General features: G+C 41.5%; 1 protein-coding gene across 2 annotated transcripts in view; it reads right to left on the reverse strand.

The window, feature by feature from the left end:
- The window catches only part of HELB (DNA helicase B), an 85,494-nt gene that overhangs the window by 17,330 nt on the left and 52,671 nt on the right, over positions 1-15,493 (reverse strand). For both annotated transcript variants that reach the window (XM_062203282.1, XM_062203281.1), the window contains exons 8-9: positions 3,036-3,117; positions 2,633-2,692 (exon numbers count right to left, since the gene is read on the reverse strand). In XM_062203282.1, the coding sequence (XP_062059266.1) occupies positions 2,633-2,692; positions 3,036-3,117 (142 nt within the window). The remainder of the gene's footprint in view (positions 1-2,632; positions 2,693-3,035; positions 3,118-15,493) is intronic.

The following is a 15,493-nucleotide window of genomic DNA, read 5'->3' on the forward strand; positions in this document are numbered from 1 at the left end:
GATAAGTTACTAAAAAACCTAACTTTTTAAAATATTTATTTATTGGCCGGCACCGCAGCTCAATAGGCTAATCCTCCGCCTTGCGGCGCCGGCACACCGGGTTCTAGTCCCGGTCGGGGCACCGATCCTGTCCCGGTTGCCCCTCTTCCAGGCCAGCTCTCTGCTGTGGCCAGGGAGTGCAGTGGAGGATGGCCCAAGTGCTTGGGCCCTGCACCCCATGGGAGACCAGGAGAAGCACCTGGCTCCTGCCATCGGATCAGCGCGGTGCGCCGGCAGCAGCGCACCTACCGCGGCGGCCATTGGAGGGTGAACCAACGGCAAAGGAAGACCTTTCTCTCTGTCTCTCTCTCACTGTCCACTCTGCCTGTCAAAAAATAAAAAAAAATAAAAAAGTATTTATTCATTAATTCATTCACTCATTCATTTATTTGAAAGGCAGAGTTATAGAGAGCTCTTCCATCTACTGATTCACTCCCCAAATGTGTGGCCAGTGGTGAGCCAGGCTAAAGCCAGGATCCAGGAACTCTATCCAGGTCTCCCATGTGGGTGACAGGGGCCCAAGTAATTGGAATGAACTTTGCTGCTTGCCTAGGCACATTAAAGGGAGCTGGATTGGAAGCAGAGTAGCCAGAAATTGAACCAGCACTGACCAGATGCCAGCATCGCAAGTGGCTGCTTAACCCGCCATACCACAATGCCAGCTCACCAAAACTCTTATCAATTTTTCCTTTAAAATCCATCCTCTCCTGTCACTGCCCTATTTTAGGGCTTATAACACTTATTCATATTTCGTTAATAATAATTACAATACCGTATCAGGCAAATAAATGGTAGTGATGTACCAGTTTCTGTGGAAGATGTTTTTGGTATATTATTAATTCTTACTACAACTCTATGAGGGCAATTCTGTATGAACATCTTTTTCCTTTTCTTTTTCTTTTTTTTTTTAGCTTTTATTTAGTGAATATAAATTTCCAAAGTACAGCCTATGGATTACAATGGCTTTTCCCCTCTCACCCGCAACCCTCCCCTTTCCCGCTTCCTCTCCCCTTCCATTCACATCAAGATTCATTTTCAATTCTCTTCATATACAGAAGATCAATTTAGTATATATTAAGTAAAGATTTCAACAGTTTGCACCCACATAGAAACACAAAGTGAAAAATATTGTTGGAGTACTAGTTATAGCATTAAATCACAATGTACAGCGCATTAAGGACAGAGATCCCACATGGGAGCAAGTGCACAGTGACTCCTATTATTGACTTAACAAATTGACACTCTTGTTTATGGCATCAGTAATCACCCGAGGCTCTTGTCATGAGTTGCCAAAGCTATGGAAGCCTTTTGAGTTCACCAACTCTGATCATATTTAGACAAGGTCATAGTCAAAGTGGAAGTTCTCTCCTCCCTTCAGAGAAAGGTACCTCCTTCTTTGATGGCCTATTCTTTCCACTGGGATCTCACTCGTGGAGATCTTTCTTTTCTTTTCTTTTCTTTTTTTTTTTTTTTTTTGACAGAGTGTCTTGGCTTTTCAGCCGGATCTGAATGCCTTAAGGGCTGATTCCGAGGCCAGAGTGCTGTTTAGGACACCCGCCATTCTATGAGTCTGTTGTGTATCCCGCTTCCCACGTTGGATCGTTCTCTCCCTTTTTTGTTCTATCGGTTAGTATTTTCAGACACTAGTCTTATTTATGTGATCCCTTTGATTCTTAGTCCTATCATTATGATCAATTGTGAACAGATTGATCAAATGGACTAGTGAGATGGCATTGGTACATGCAACCTTGATGGGATTGAATTGGAATCCCCTGGTATGTTTCTAACTCTACCGTTTGGGTCAAGTCAGCTTGAGCATGTCCCAAATTGTACATCTCTTCCTTCTCTTATTCCCACTCTTATATTTAACAGGGATCACTTTTCAGTTAAGTTTCAACACTTAAGAATAACTGTGTATTAATTACAGAATTAAACCAATAGTGTTAAGTATAACAGACAAAAAATACTAAGAGGGATAATGTATTAAGTTATGAACATCTTTTTCAAATGTGGAAAGGTGAAATTACCTTCCCAAGATTCCACTGGGACCCTGAAAAGTCCTAACCCTGTACTTTTTAACTCTTTCTCAGCCTGCCAAATACAGTTTCGTGTGTAACTTCCCTCAGCAGACAGCTCTTCCCGCATCTCGGAGATCTTCACAAGTAGTAAAGAGCGGGTGTAAGCAAATACAAGAGAAATAAATTAATTTTCCCTAAGTGTAAAACAGTGGCTTTTCTACACTCGTTTTTCTCTGATGGAATTCATGGAGCAACCGTCTGCAGACAACCTGTTGCTCAGGTTCTTGGAAGTACCACATACTCATTATAATTTTAGACCCTCTCCTGAACTCCCCACACTCATCTTGGAGAAGCTGGAAGTTGCCAACCTGGGAACCAGCAGGAAAATTTCATTTTCTTCTTATTACACTAATTAAAAGTCAATTCCTGAGGATGTATACAAAATTTAATTGAAGAGCTCATTATAATTCACAAATGAGATTTTAAAAAAAATGTGACAAAGGCGAAACAACCAAAAGAACAAGGGAATCAAAGAAGAACTGGGCTCCAAAGGGTCAGTTTTTCAAGATGCTCACTTGATCAGGTGGCCAGTGTAGTGCTTGCAGCAGCAGTCGTTGACAAGGTCACAGTCCTGCCTGCAACAGATGGAAATACAAGGGTCATCTTAATATCTGTTGTGTGCTTATTTATAGTAGCAGTAATCATGGTATACTGGACTCCATAAAATATTTCCAGGACTGACTCCAAGAAAAAGTATTTTGTAAGTTTTACATTGTTCCATTCAGAGTCTTTGAGTTTCTGAACATAATATTTGGTAGAAAGAACATTATTTAGAAGTGGCCCTTCGCCATGTCTAACAAAAAGTTACTACAAGATAAGAAAGGATTAATCGTGATCAACCACGAGTCTTTATTTAAGCAGAATCTGCAGGAATATGTTCAGAAATTTTAAAAGTTAAAAATATTATAAATCTTTTACCTTCTAAATGCAATAAATTGCGATGTCTGTGCACTTTTAAAGTCACTTTCTTGCAATAAGGTTCTAACTGCAGAATATAAATCTGAAAATTCAAGAGGAAAACATCAACAGAGAAAAATCACCAAATAATCATCATTTTCAATAGAAAAATTAATTCCCCCAAAGAAACATCTCACCAAATGGAATACAAGTTCATTCCTTCCATCAGTTACAGCAGTCAGATGAGGAATGGCCAGATGGGTTCAGATATCCCACCATCAACAGAGGTCAACCGTGGCCCGGACAGCTCCTAATTTGTAACATACTCACTGTATATTCACTCATGAATTATGAATGCTGAATTATGAATGAGCAAGAGTGTGATATGCATAACATAACTGCTGATGTACAACTCCTGTTTCTAGCCCTTGAGGTGATCGTAGTGGTAATGAGTTTGAATCTCAGCATCCAGTCTTTGTTTTCTCACTTAACAGAATACTCCCAATACCCACAGGAGGCAGGGATCCAGACGTGCTACTTAGCTGGTATCCTCAGCCTAAAATATTAAGATACTCTGTATTAGCTGGAAAATGGCCACTTCCTTATCACCACAAAGTCTCCCCTCTTACCCAAACCCTCACTTTCCCTCCCCTAGACCTCCCTGTGACCCGACTAAATAGCTGGCTCTGGCACAGCAGGAGCACTCATTCCACCACTGCTCATGCCTTCTTGGCTGTGCAGTTTCACCACGTATTACACATCCTCACTATGAACGTGAAAATGAAGGCTCACAGCACTAAAATGCCCTTTCTCTCCGTTGGGAAGCCCAGATGATTGACAACAATGATAACCATTTATAACTTCTTTCATATAAGAACACTGAGAAGCAGGATTCTGCTAACCTTTCTTGCAGCAATTAAACAAAGCAAACATTGCAGATAAGAGAGAGAAGATAGAAAAGTTGGGAAGGAATATTCTAGCTTTGAAACATTTCCCTAAGAGTAGATGAATCCTGGTGGAATGAAAACTCCAGTCCTTGTGAAGCTCTCCTCTAGGAAGACCGTTAGTTGTGCTCTAAGCTCTTCATTTTTCAGAGAGAGAACTATCTTGAAAAAGAAAAAAGGTAAAATCTCAGCTCGCTTCCAGGCAACACCTGGCCAGCCAAGCACAGGAATTTCCAAAGGTCTTCCAGCGTGTCCTCTTTTATGTGCACTGGTTCACACTGTTTTACACCTGGTTTTTTTCACTGTCTATAGCTTGCAAATCAACAAGCACACTGTATTTCACTAATTCTAAGATACATATTTTAGCATCTCTTAAATCACCATGCACCTATGAATCCTATTTCAATTCTTCATATTTAGCAATAATGTGTATAATATACTCAATACCGTGCTTCATTATTATTGAAAAGATATAGTATGCCTCTCTAATAAATATTTGCTAAATTTTCTTAGAGACTGCTTTTTAATTAAGATAGAAAAATTGTATCAGCTAAGCTCTGCTATCATTCTGAAATGAGTATCTTTTTTGTTCTTTTTAAAGTATGTTCTCATTAATGTAAAGAATGGGTACCACAGAGATCAGTGGTCAACTGGTAGATTAGGGAATGACATATCGCACCCACCGAGAGATAAACATAAAAAAAAGAACCAAAAAAAAACCTGTAGGAAGCGCATTCTTGGGTAAAATTGGAAAGAAAACAGCAGTGGAAATCCTACAAGAGGAAGAGACCATGGACCAGTGTGGAGGGTATGGATGTGCACAATTGCAGCAGCCGAGAACCGGAGTGGGAAGCAGCTTGGAGACAGAGGTGATATAGACTGAGGAAGAGCATGGCGTGAGTCCAGACTGGAGCCTTGCAGGATAGTGGTTGCTAGTGGTTGACCACGGAACCAATGGAAGTAGAAGGGATATGTTTATCTCACCCCAACTTCCAGACAACAGCATCCACTACACAACTGGGAAACTGCGAGCACCATTTTGGGTTTGAGCAGGAGCTGTGGAAGCCTTTGTGCTCACGCACAACAACTGGCTAAGATCAGATGCCATGTTTCCAGCAGTACCGGTGGGGAGAGAGCAACGTTTGGTCAGTGGCTTTGATGTATGCATGTGATCACAAGATTCTAGCAGAGGGAAGAATCTGCAGTCCCCACTGACTTTGAGCCTGGCCTGGGGGGTGGCCAAGCAACTACAGAGGACAGTGAGGCACCCACAGCCTCCCAGGATCAAGACACCTAGGCAGAACTGTCTCAGGGAACATCTGCCTCTCTGTTGATGGACAGGCTGGTAGTGCAGAACAAAATCTCTACACCCAGTGACTCTGGGAGCCTTGTATGCTGAAAACCTGAAGACCCAATGGTTACACAGGAGAGTGCAGGGTATAGCTGGGATCCACTATATAAAGAGTCATGTATATCATATTGGGCAATCACAAGCTCCACATGCCCAGAACTTCGTGGTTGCCATGGCAACCGTGCTCACAGTGAGGACTGCACAGACCATTTGTGCAGTTCATATGGTGGCATAGATGAGTGTTGAGCACACTAGGGGCTAACACCTGAGCATTGAGATTTCCCATGCCCAATGTGGGTATTACCCTGAATACTTGCCCTACTCTGGAGCACTGATCACAGCTCCCTGGCCACACCCACCACACATCTCTTAATATTCCCTGAAATTGAAGACATTCCACTTAAGTCACAGAGGCATAACTCAAAGATAAAAGCTATCAAGGGAAAAAAACAAAAGTCAACTACACAAATGCCTAAAAACTAACACAGAAATTCAAGAAACAAGAATAATGACGACACCATGAACCCAGAGAGAAACACCAAAACGTTTATATGTTAGAATATGAAGATGAAGAGACTGAGGAAATGCCAGAATTGGAATTCAAAAAATAATAGGATTACTCAAAGGCAGGCAGAAGCAAATCCAAGAACTAAATAAAACCATACATGACATGAATATTTTTCCATGAAATTGAGATTTTTTAAAGAGAAATCAAAATGAAATAATAGAAATGAAGACTTCAATATATCAAAAAATATGGTAGAAACCCTTATGAGCAGACTTAGCAAGGCAAAAGAAAGACTATCTGAACTAGAAAATCTTCGGATATCTTGCAGTCACAACAAAAAATAAAAAGAGGAGAAAAATATAAAACTTAAAAACAGTGTTGGGCCGGTGCTGTGGCTCAATAGGCTAATTCTCCGCCTTGTGGCGCTGGCACACCGGGTTCTAGTCCCGGTCGGGGCGCCAGATTCTGTCCTGGTTGCTCCTCTTCCAGGCCAGCTCTCTGCTGTGGCCAGGGAGTGCAGCGGAGGATGGCCCAAGTCCTTGGGCCCTGCACCCATGGGAGACCAGGAGAAGCACCTGGCTCCTGCCTTCGGATCAGCGCGGTGTGCCGGCCGCAGCGCGCCGGCCACAGCAGCCATTAGAGGGTGAACCAACGGCAAAGGAAGACCTTTCTCTCTGTCTCTCTCTCACTGTCCACTCTACCTGTCAAAACAAACAAACAAACAAACAGTGTTGGCCCTTTTGTTGCCCTTGTTGCCTCTGCCTTCAGGGAACATGGCCTTCAGGCCGCCCGCTCTCTGCTTCCTGCCAGAATGCCTGCTGCATGTGGCTCTAGGGCTGCTCTCTGCTTGGTATGGACCCCAACTTAGCCTCTAGACTTTTCTTTCTCCCTTGGATAAAGCCCTCACTCTCCTACTCATTTCTTTCAGTGAATAAAATCCTTAAAACTTAACAATGTTGTCTGGTCTATTTAAGCCAGTATTCACAATTCTCTGAATGCGTGGCAAGAGCCCACGAGCTTATTGGTATTGAAAAAATATTAATAAGATGGTGTCAAAATGGCAACCCAGATCAGACCCTTAATAATGGAGGGTCTTCCCAAAATTCATTAGGAAAGGAAAAAGCCAGCAATATGGTAAGAACTGGCTTCCCAAGGTTTCTAAATTTAATTATCTTCTTGTACTCCACACCTTCCCCCATCTGTGCTCTGTACTCACAGTGCATGCCCTGCCTGGGCCTTGGCTGGAGGAAGGGGTGGTTTTCCACTCTTGGGAGGGGCCCAGGTCGGAGAGTGTACTCTCCTCTTGCCTGACTGGCTATGCTTTCTCTGGCAGTCCATCTCCCGGTAGCACCTGGCTTAGGCACCATGCTGGGTACATTCCTGGAGGAGGGGCAGGAGCCAAAACAGCTGAGAAGGGATTGGAAGCCACTGATTCCTCCTGCCACCAGTATGTGGGATGTGGACTAAACTGCCCAAGTGCCTGGGGGCTGGGCCACTCCCAGAACACCCACCAACCAGCTGAGCTGCAGCCACCAGGAACGTCCAATGGCTACCCAATGGCTCAAAACTCCATGGAGAGGGGGGCCTTGCTCACAGGAACAGCACTGTACTGCTGCTGCTGCTGCTCGGGGCTCTAGCCAGCCTGGCCCTGCCAGAAAAACCACAGCCACTGCCATGGCTCTAACCAGCATGTTTGTTCAAAACAGGCAAAGAGTGATAAACTTAGATGTTTTTTCTTTGAGTCTTAGTGCTGGTAGCTTTCCGAAAAAGCACAGATTGATTTCTTTCACTGTTTCTTGCTTTAAAAATGTGGTGTCAGTGCTAATGGATGAGGATTTTCACCGAGGGCTAGTTTCAAGTTTCCAAGTTGTTAGTAATGTGTTTTAAAAACACATTGTTGTAATGTGTTTTAAAAACAACTTATGTACTTTAGAACACCTTTTCATTTTATAGACTGGTTAAAGGAGTATTAAAAATTCTGTTTTGCCTCAGGGTCTTTGATTTTCAAATCAAGCATGCTTTCAATTGTTTAATTTTGAGCTGGGGAACTGGTTGGTTGCCTAGGAACATGTTAGCATCAGGGAGGTGGAGCATTAAACATCGCAAATGCTCCATTTCCTGTCACAGAGGGTAGGACTTCCTCTATGGGAACTTCTGCCCTTATTAGAGGATGGGCAACAGACTCCACCACAACACAGCAGCCCCCATGGCCTGACACTTGCCTGATTAACAGAGTAACTTTATTATTATTTTTTTTTTTTGATTGTACATTGTTGTTTGGGTTTCCACGCGGGTACTTTTTTGTTTCAGCTTAAGCTGACAGCTTTCACACTGGTCTTTCTTATTTTGGCTTCATGCTGGTCTTTTTTTACTTTAATTACTTATTTTAATTTACTAAGTGGTGTTAAAAAAATAATAATAAAAAGGAAAAAAATTTTAAAACTCTTACCAGGCTTGAGACGTTAAGGTGTCAAAATTATAACTAATGCAATGTATTCATGTCACATGCTTAAGGATAATCAAGCTCCCAAAGAGCTGAGTCTGTTTTGATCTACTCAGGTCTTAAAAAGAAACTGTAAAGCTGTATAGTTCTGCATGCATTCCTATGGACTTACTTCTAAGGGTACGGGGCAAAAACTTTCCATGGAATCCCAAATCTTCTTGGGCTAGATAGTAACATCTTAATTGTTAAAGTGATCATATAAGATTAAGTTTTAAGGTGATCATATGCAAGAGACTAATTGTTAAAGTGATCATATCAAAAGGATTAAGTGTTTACTACTAATAATAAATAGAACTAAAGAGGGGTGAATGCTCCAACATGGGAAGCAGTCCATACAGCAAATTCATAAAACGGCAATTGCTAAAAGTAACGCTCAGTGACCTCAGAGTTAGCCTAAAAGGATTCTGGTCTGGCTGAAATGCCCATGAGAGCATTTCAGGCATGGAAAGCAAAGATACTCATACAACGAGAGTCCCTACATGGAGAACCTCCCCGCATGAGACCCTAGTGGAAAGAAGTGGTCATCAAAAAAGGATGCACTTTTCTCCGATGGGGGGAGAGAACGTCCAATTTGTTTATGGCCTTGTCTAAATACTGACAGTTTGTGGATTCAAAAGGCTTCCATAGCCTACGCAGCGCATGTCGAGAGCCTCAGGTGAGGCTTATCTACCTATCTTAAGAGTGTTCATTGTTAAATTAACAACAAAAGTCACTGTGCACTAACTTCCCATGCAAGACCTCTGTCCTCAATGAGTTATAATATTAAAATTAATTGTAATACTTGATCCCAAAGATTTGCCTTGTTCTATCATGTTATATTCTTATGTATCATAAGTTTTAGTTATGTCTAAATGTCAAACTCCACTGCCTGTGTTCTCAGGTGTTTCTTTATTCATTGTCTCAAACATGAACTCTTGGATCCATGTCTCTCTCTGATATTTCTATCTCATATGTTTTAACACAAGGTCAAATACAGAGTACAAAATGGTTAAAGGCCTCAGGACTACCAATAAGAAAGTTGTTTCAATACATCTTACTGTGTGCTAAACCTCTGCCTAAGGGATAATTTCTTCTGCATCCCACTAAACCCAGAATCCCGGAAAGTGAGGATATGGAATTTCCCAAAGCTCAGGTTTCTAAACGATAGGTGGATTATCTAGGATACGTTCTAACCCCAAGAGGAAACCATTCTATATAAAAAAGCAGCTAAGGATATTTCTGGGAATGACAAGATTCTGTGGAATACAGATTCCAAGATTTGGATTCAAAGCTTTTGTATAAAGCTTTAAATGGCTTTGACAGACACTCTGTGCAGGACAAGGTAGCTACAAAAGTTGTTTCAAAGAATTAAAGAGCTTTTAACAGAAGTTCCAACATTAGGAATCCCTGATGGCAGGATTCTATGGAATATGGATTCCAGGATTTGGATTGTAAGCCTTTGTATGTGCTTTAAAAGGCCCTGACACAGATACACTGTGCTGGACAGGGGAGCCACAAAAGGTGTTCCAAGGAATTAAAGAGCTTTTAACAAAAGCTCCAACATTAGGAATTCCTGAACAAGCCAATCATAGAAAGATCCTCTTTAGATCAGTTGCCGCTTAAATGGAAGGGGCCTTACCAGGCGCTACTGAGAACCACTACCTCAGTAAAATTAGGATTAAGCTTCTACCTATTAATCTCCACAAGTGAACTCAGAAGACATGCCTGACTCCTGTAAGCCAATGAGAGATCGTAAGTACCTCTTCAAAAGGCAAAAAGATAAGCAAAGCTTTTGTTTTCATCACGTCAAGACTGCTGCACCTTAAGGCAGACATGCTGTGCCTGCTGCCCCCTATGATTCTCTCTGGAAACTGTTACTGACATTAAAACTCTTAATGGATTCTACTGTAATTCTCTATGCCCAAGCTAAATGAGTTTATAATCTACATAATGGTAGCCTATCACCACCCACTATCTGGGAGATGTGATATATGTTCTTCCCGTCTTGAAGGGCACACACCACTCACAAATGGTTTTGTTCCAGTTTTGTTTATGCTAATTAACAAACTTACATGTTTCAGAACTCAAAAAGTTCTGGGAATAGCTGACCACGCAGGGGACACAGCCATTGGCAGTGAATGAAAGTGCTCCAACTCATGAAGCAAATCTGTTAGATAAGATAGGTAGACACTTCCAGACCCAGGACAGGCAGGGCCTGCACTATGCCCTCATAAGCAGGAAGCAGCTATAGATGTTATGAGGATTCTAGGCCCTTCATCAGTCCTTAGGATTAAGGGGTGGAATCTCTCTGAGGGGGAAATGAGGTAGGCAGGCAGATACGATAAAACTGATAGATTTGTGAGCTAGAAGACCTTCCCCTCCACCAAGTCCCCCATGTGATCTCATGCCCCTACTGACCCCACCTGTATGCCCATCTGCCCATCAGGCTACGTAACCACTCCCCTCTGAAAGTGGATAAAAGGCATGGTACACGGTGGGTACCTACCTTTTGTTGCCCTTGTATTCAGGTGCGAGGCCTTTGGGCCACCCACTCCATGCTTTCCTGCCTGCATATTTGCTGCACATTGCTCCTGGCCTGCTCTCTGCTTGGTATGGACCCTAACTTAGCCTCCAGACTTTTCTTTCTCCCCTGAATAAAGCTCTCACTCTCCTACTCATTTCTCACGCTGAATAAAATCCTTAAGAATTAAAAAAAAAAAAAAAAAAAAAGGTGTTGGAGATTTATGGACTATAACCAAATGACTCAACACATGGGTCTTGGGAGTTTCAAGGCATGGAGGAGAGAATATATTAAGAAGTCTTTTTAGTGAAATAATTACAGAAAATTTCCATAAAGAAAGGCACATCCAAGTAAAGGAAGCACAAACAACTCCTAATAGACATGACCTGAAAAGATCTTCACCACAACACACTGTACTCAAACTGTCCACAGTAAAACATAGAAGTCTAACATGTACATGAGAGAAACACTAGATTACTTTCAGAGGATCTCCAATTAGACTCACAGCCAACTTCTCATCAGAAACCCTACAGACTCAGAAAGAATGCCAAGATATATGCAAAGTCTTGGGAGCCAACACTGTGGTGTAGTGGGTAAAGCTGCTGCCTGCAGTGCCAGCATGCCATATGGGTGCCTGTTTGGGTCCCTGCTACTCTACTTCTGATCCAGCTCTCTGCTATGGCCTGGGAAAGCAGTAAAAGATGGCCCAAGTCCTTGGGCCCCTGCACCTGAGTGGGAGACCCGGAAGAAACTCCTGGCTCCTGGCTTCAGATTGGCACAGTCCTGCCTGTTGCAGCCAGTTGAGGAGTGAACCAGTGGAAGGAAACCCTTTTTCTTTGTCTGTCTCTCCTCTCTCTGTGTAACTCTTTCAAATAAATAATCTTAAAAAAAAAAAAAAGTCTTAAAAGAAAAAAACTGTCAACCCAGAATACAGTACCCTGCAAAGTTCTCATTTATGAATGAAGGTGAAATAAATACCTTCCATAACAAAGAGAATTTGTCACCACTCCTCCAGCCTAACAAGAGATGCTTAAGGATGTGCTACACACAGAAACATGATGATAACTATGAAAGAAGGCAGAAAATCGCCCAGTAAAAGCACAAAGGAAATCCAAAGTAAAAAATAGGAATATTTATGGAAAAGTTCCAGGGCTAAGCCATTACTTATCAATAGTCACCTTGAATGTAAATGGCCTCAACTCTCCAATTAAAAATTACAGACAGCCTACATGGAATAAAAAACAAGACACATCTATTTGCTGCCTTCAAGAAAAACATCTCCCCATAGATACATGCAGACTGAAAGTGAAAGGATTGAAAAAAATATGCCATGCTAACAGAAAGCAAAAATGGCAGCATTTGCCATTTTAATATCAGACAAAATAGACTAACACAAAAACTGTTAAAAGAGGCAAAGAAGGGCACTATGTAATGATTAAGGGATCAATTCAGGAAGATGTGACTATAATAAAAGGATATGCACCCAATTACAGAGCACCTGGGTATTTAAAAGAAATGTTAATGAATTTGAAGGGAGACAAGACTCTAATAGTAACAGGGGACTTCATCGCCCCAGTTTCATCAATGGACAGATCAACTAGCAGAAAATCAATAAAGAAACAACAGAGCTAATTGACAATATGGACCAAATGAACCTAATTGATATCTACAGAACTTTTCACCCCACAGCTGCAGAATACACATTCTTCTCATCGGTATATGGAACTTTCTCAAGGATAGACCATATGCTAGACCATAAAGCAAGTCTAAGCAAATTCAAAAAAATCAAAGTCAAATACATCCTTTCTGACCACAATGGAAGGAAGTTGGAAATGAACAACTCAGGAATCTCTAGAACATATGCAAACACATGGAGACTGAACAACATGCTTCTGAATGAACAGAGGACCATAGAAGAAATCAGAAATCAAAACATACAGTAAACAAATGAAGACAACAATACATCATATCAAAACTTACAGGATACAGAAAGGCAGTATTAAGAGGAAAGTTTATAGCAATAGGGGCTACATGAAGAAATAGGAAAGGTACCAAATAAATGACCTATCAATGCATCTCAAGGATGAGGAAAAACAACAAAAATCCAAACCCCAAATTAGTAGGAGGAAAGAAATAATTAGAGAAAAAACAAAACGGAAACAAATACAAAAGATCAGTTCTGAAATGAAGAACTGGTTGTTTGAACAAAATAAACCAAATTGTTACACCATTGGCTCAACTAAACAAAAAAAAAAAAAAAAAAAAAAGAGGGAGAAGATTCGAATCAATAAAATCAGAAATGAAAAAGGAAATACAACAACAGATACCACAGAAATAAAAGAATCATCAGAAATTACCTTGGGCTGGTGCTGTGGCTCACTTGGTTAATCCTCTGCCTGTGGCACCAGCATCCCATATGGGCACCAGGTTCTAGTCCCAGTTGTTCCTCTTCCAGTCCAGCTCTCTGCTGTGGCCCAGGAAGGCAGTGGAGGATGGCTCAAGTGCTTGGGCCCTGCACTCACATGGGGGACCAGGAGGAAGCACCTGGCTCCTGGCTTCGGATAGGCACAGCGCGCCAGCCATAGCAGCCATTTGGGGGGTGAACCAACGGAAGGAAGACCTTTCTCTCTGTCTGTTTTTCTCACTGCCTAACTCTGTCAAATTAAAAACAAAACAAAACAAACAAACAAAAAAAAAAAACATTACCTCAAGGAGCTATATGGCAACAAACTGGGAAACCTAGAAGAAATGGATAGATTCCTGGATACATACAACCTACCAAAATTGAGTCATAACGACAGAGAAAACTTAACAGAGCAATATTTAAGAGGAAACTGAATCAGTAATAAAGACCCTCCCAACAAAGAAAAGCCTAGGACCGGATGGCTTCACTGCCGAATTTACAACACATTTAAATTCTTCTCAAGCTAATCAAAACAACAGACAAGGAGGGAATTCTCCAAAACTCCTTCTATGAAGCATCATCGTAATTCCTAACCAGAAAAAGATACAACAAAGAAAGGGAACTATAGATCAGTTTCCCTGATGAGCATAGATGCAACGATCCTCAACAAAACACTCATCAATCAAATCCATCAACATATCAGGAAGATCATTCACATGGACCAAGTGGGGTTTATCCCTGGTATGCAGGGATGTTTCAACATTCACAATCAATAAATGTGATACAGCACATTAACAAATTAGATAACAAAAACCGTATGGTTATCTCAATAGATAAAGAGAAAGCACTGGATAAAATACAATATTCTTTGGTAATGAAAACCTTTACCAAATTAAGTAAAGAAGGAACATTCTTCAACATAATCAAGGCAATTTATGGCAAACCCATGGCCAGTACACTACTGAGTGAGGAAAAGCTGGAAGCATTCTGCCTATGATCTGGAACCAGATAAGGATGCCCACTCTCACCACTGCTATTTGCTATAGTCCTGAAAGTTTACAAATGAGCCATTAGGCAAGAAAAATAAATCAGTGAGATACAGATTGGAAAGGATGAAATAAAACTATCTCTATATGCAGATGACATGACTCTATATAGTGGATCTAAAAGACTCCACTGAGAGAATCTTGGAACTCATAAAAGTTTGGTCAAGTGGCAGAATATACAATCAACATGAAAAATCAATAGCCTTTGTAGGCAGACAATTTCATGGCTGAGGAAGGATTTTTTTTTTTTTTTTTGACAGGCAGAGTTAGTGAGAGAGAGAGAAACAGAGAAAGGTCTTCCTTCCGTTGGTTTACTCCCCAAATGGCCGCTAAGACCGGTGTGTTGCAGCTGGCGCACTGCGCCAATCCAAAGCCAGAAGCCAAGTGCTCCCTCCTGGTCTCCCATGCTGGTGCAGGGCCCAAGCACTTGGGCCATCCTCCACTGCCTTTCCAGGCCACAGCAGAGAGCTGGACTGGAAGAGGAGCAACCGGGACAGAATCTGGCGCCTCAACCGGGACTAGAACCCGGGGTGCCGGCGCCGCAGGCGGAGGACTAGCCAAGTGAGCCATGCTGCCGGCCAAGGAAGGATTTTTAAGATCAATCCCATTCACAACAGCTCCAAAATGAATTAAATACCTTGGAAAGGACATCAAAGATCTCTAGGATGAAAATTACAAAACACTAAAGAAACAGAACACCAAAAGAAGAAAAAATTTTCCATGTTCATGGAATAATCAACATCATCAATATTTTCATATTACCAAAAGCAATTTACAGATTCAATGCAATATCAATCAAAATACCAATGGCATTCTTCCCAGATGTAGAAAAAATGATGCTAAAATTCACATGGAAACACAAGAGACCACAAACAGCTATGGCAATCTTATACAATAAGAACAAAGCTAGAGGCATCAACAGATGGGTAGGTCAATGGAATGGAATAGAAACTCCAGAAATCAATCCATGCATCTATAATCAACTAATCCTTCAAAAAGGAGCCAAAATCAATTCCAGGAGCAAGGACAGTCTCTTCAACAAACGGTCGTGGGGAAACTGGATCTCTGCATGCAGAAGTATGAAACTAGACCCATAGCTTAACCCTTATACAAAAGTTCACTCAAAATGGGTCAAAGACCTACATCTAGGACCCAAAACCATCAAATTACTAGAGAACACTGGGGAAACTCTGCAAGACATTGGCATAGGCAAATACTTTTGT

This window comes from Lepus europaeus, chromosome 10 (genome assembly GCF_033115175.1).
Source record: "Lepus europaeus isolate LE1 chromosome 10, mLepTim1.pri, whole genome shotgun sequence".
Lineage (NCBI taxonomy): Eukaryota > Metazoa > Chordata > Mammalia > Lagomorpha > Leporidae > Lepus > Lepus europaeus.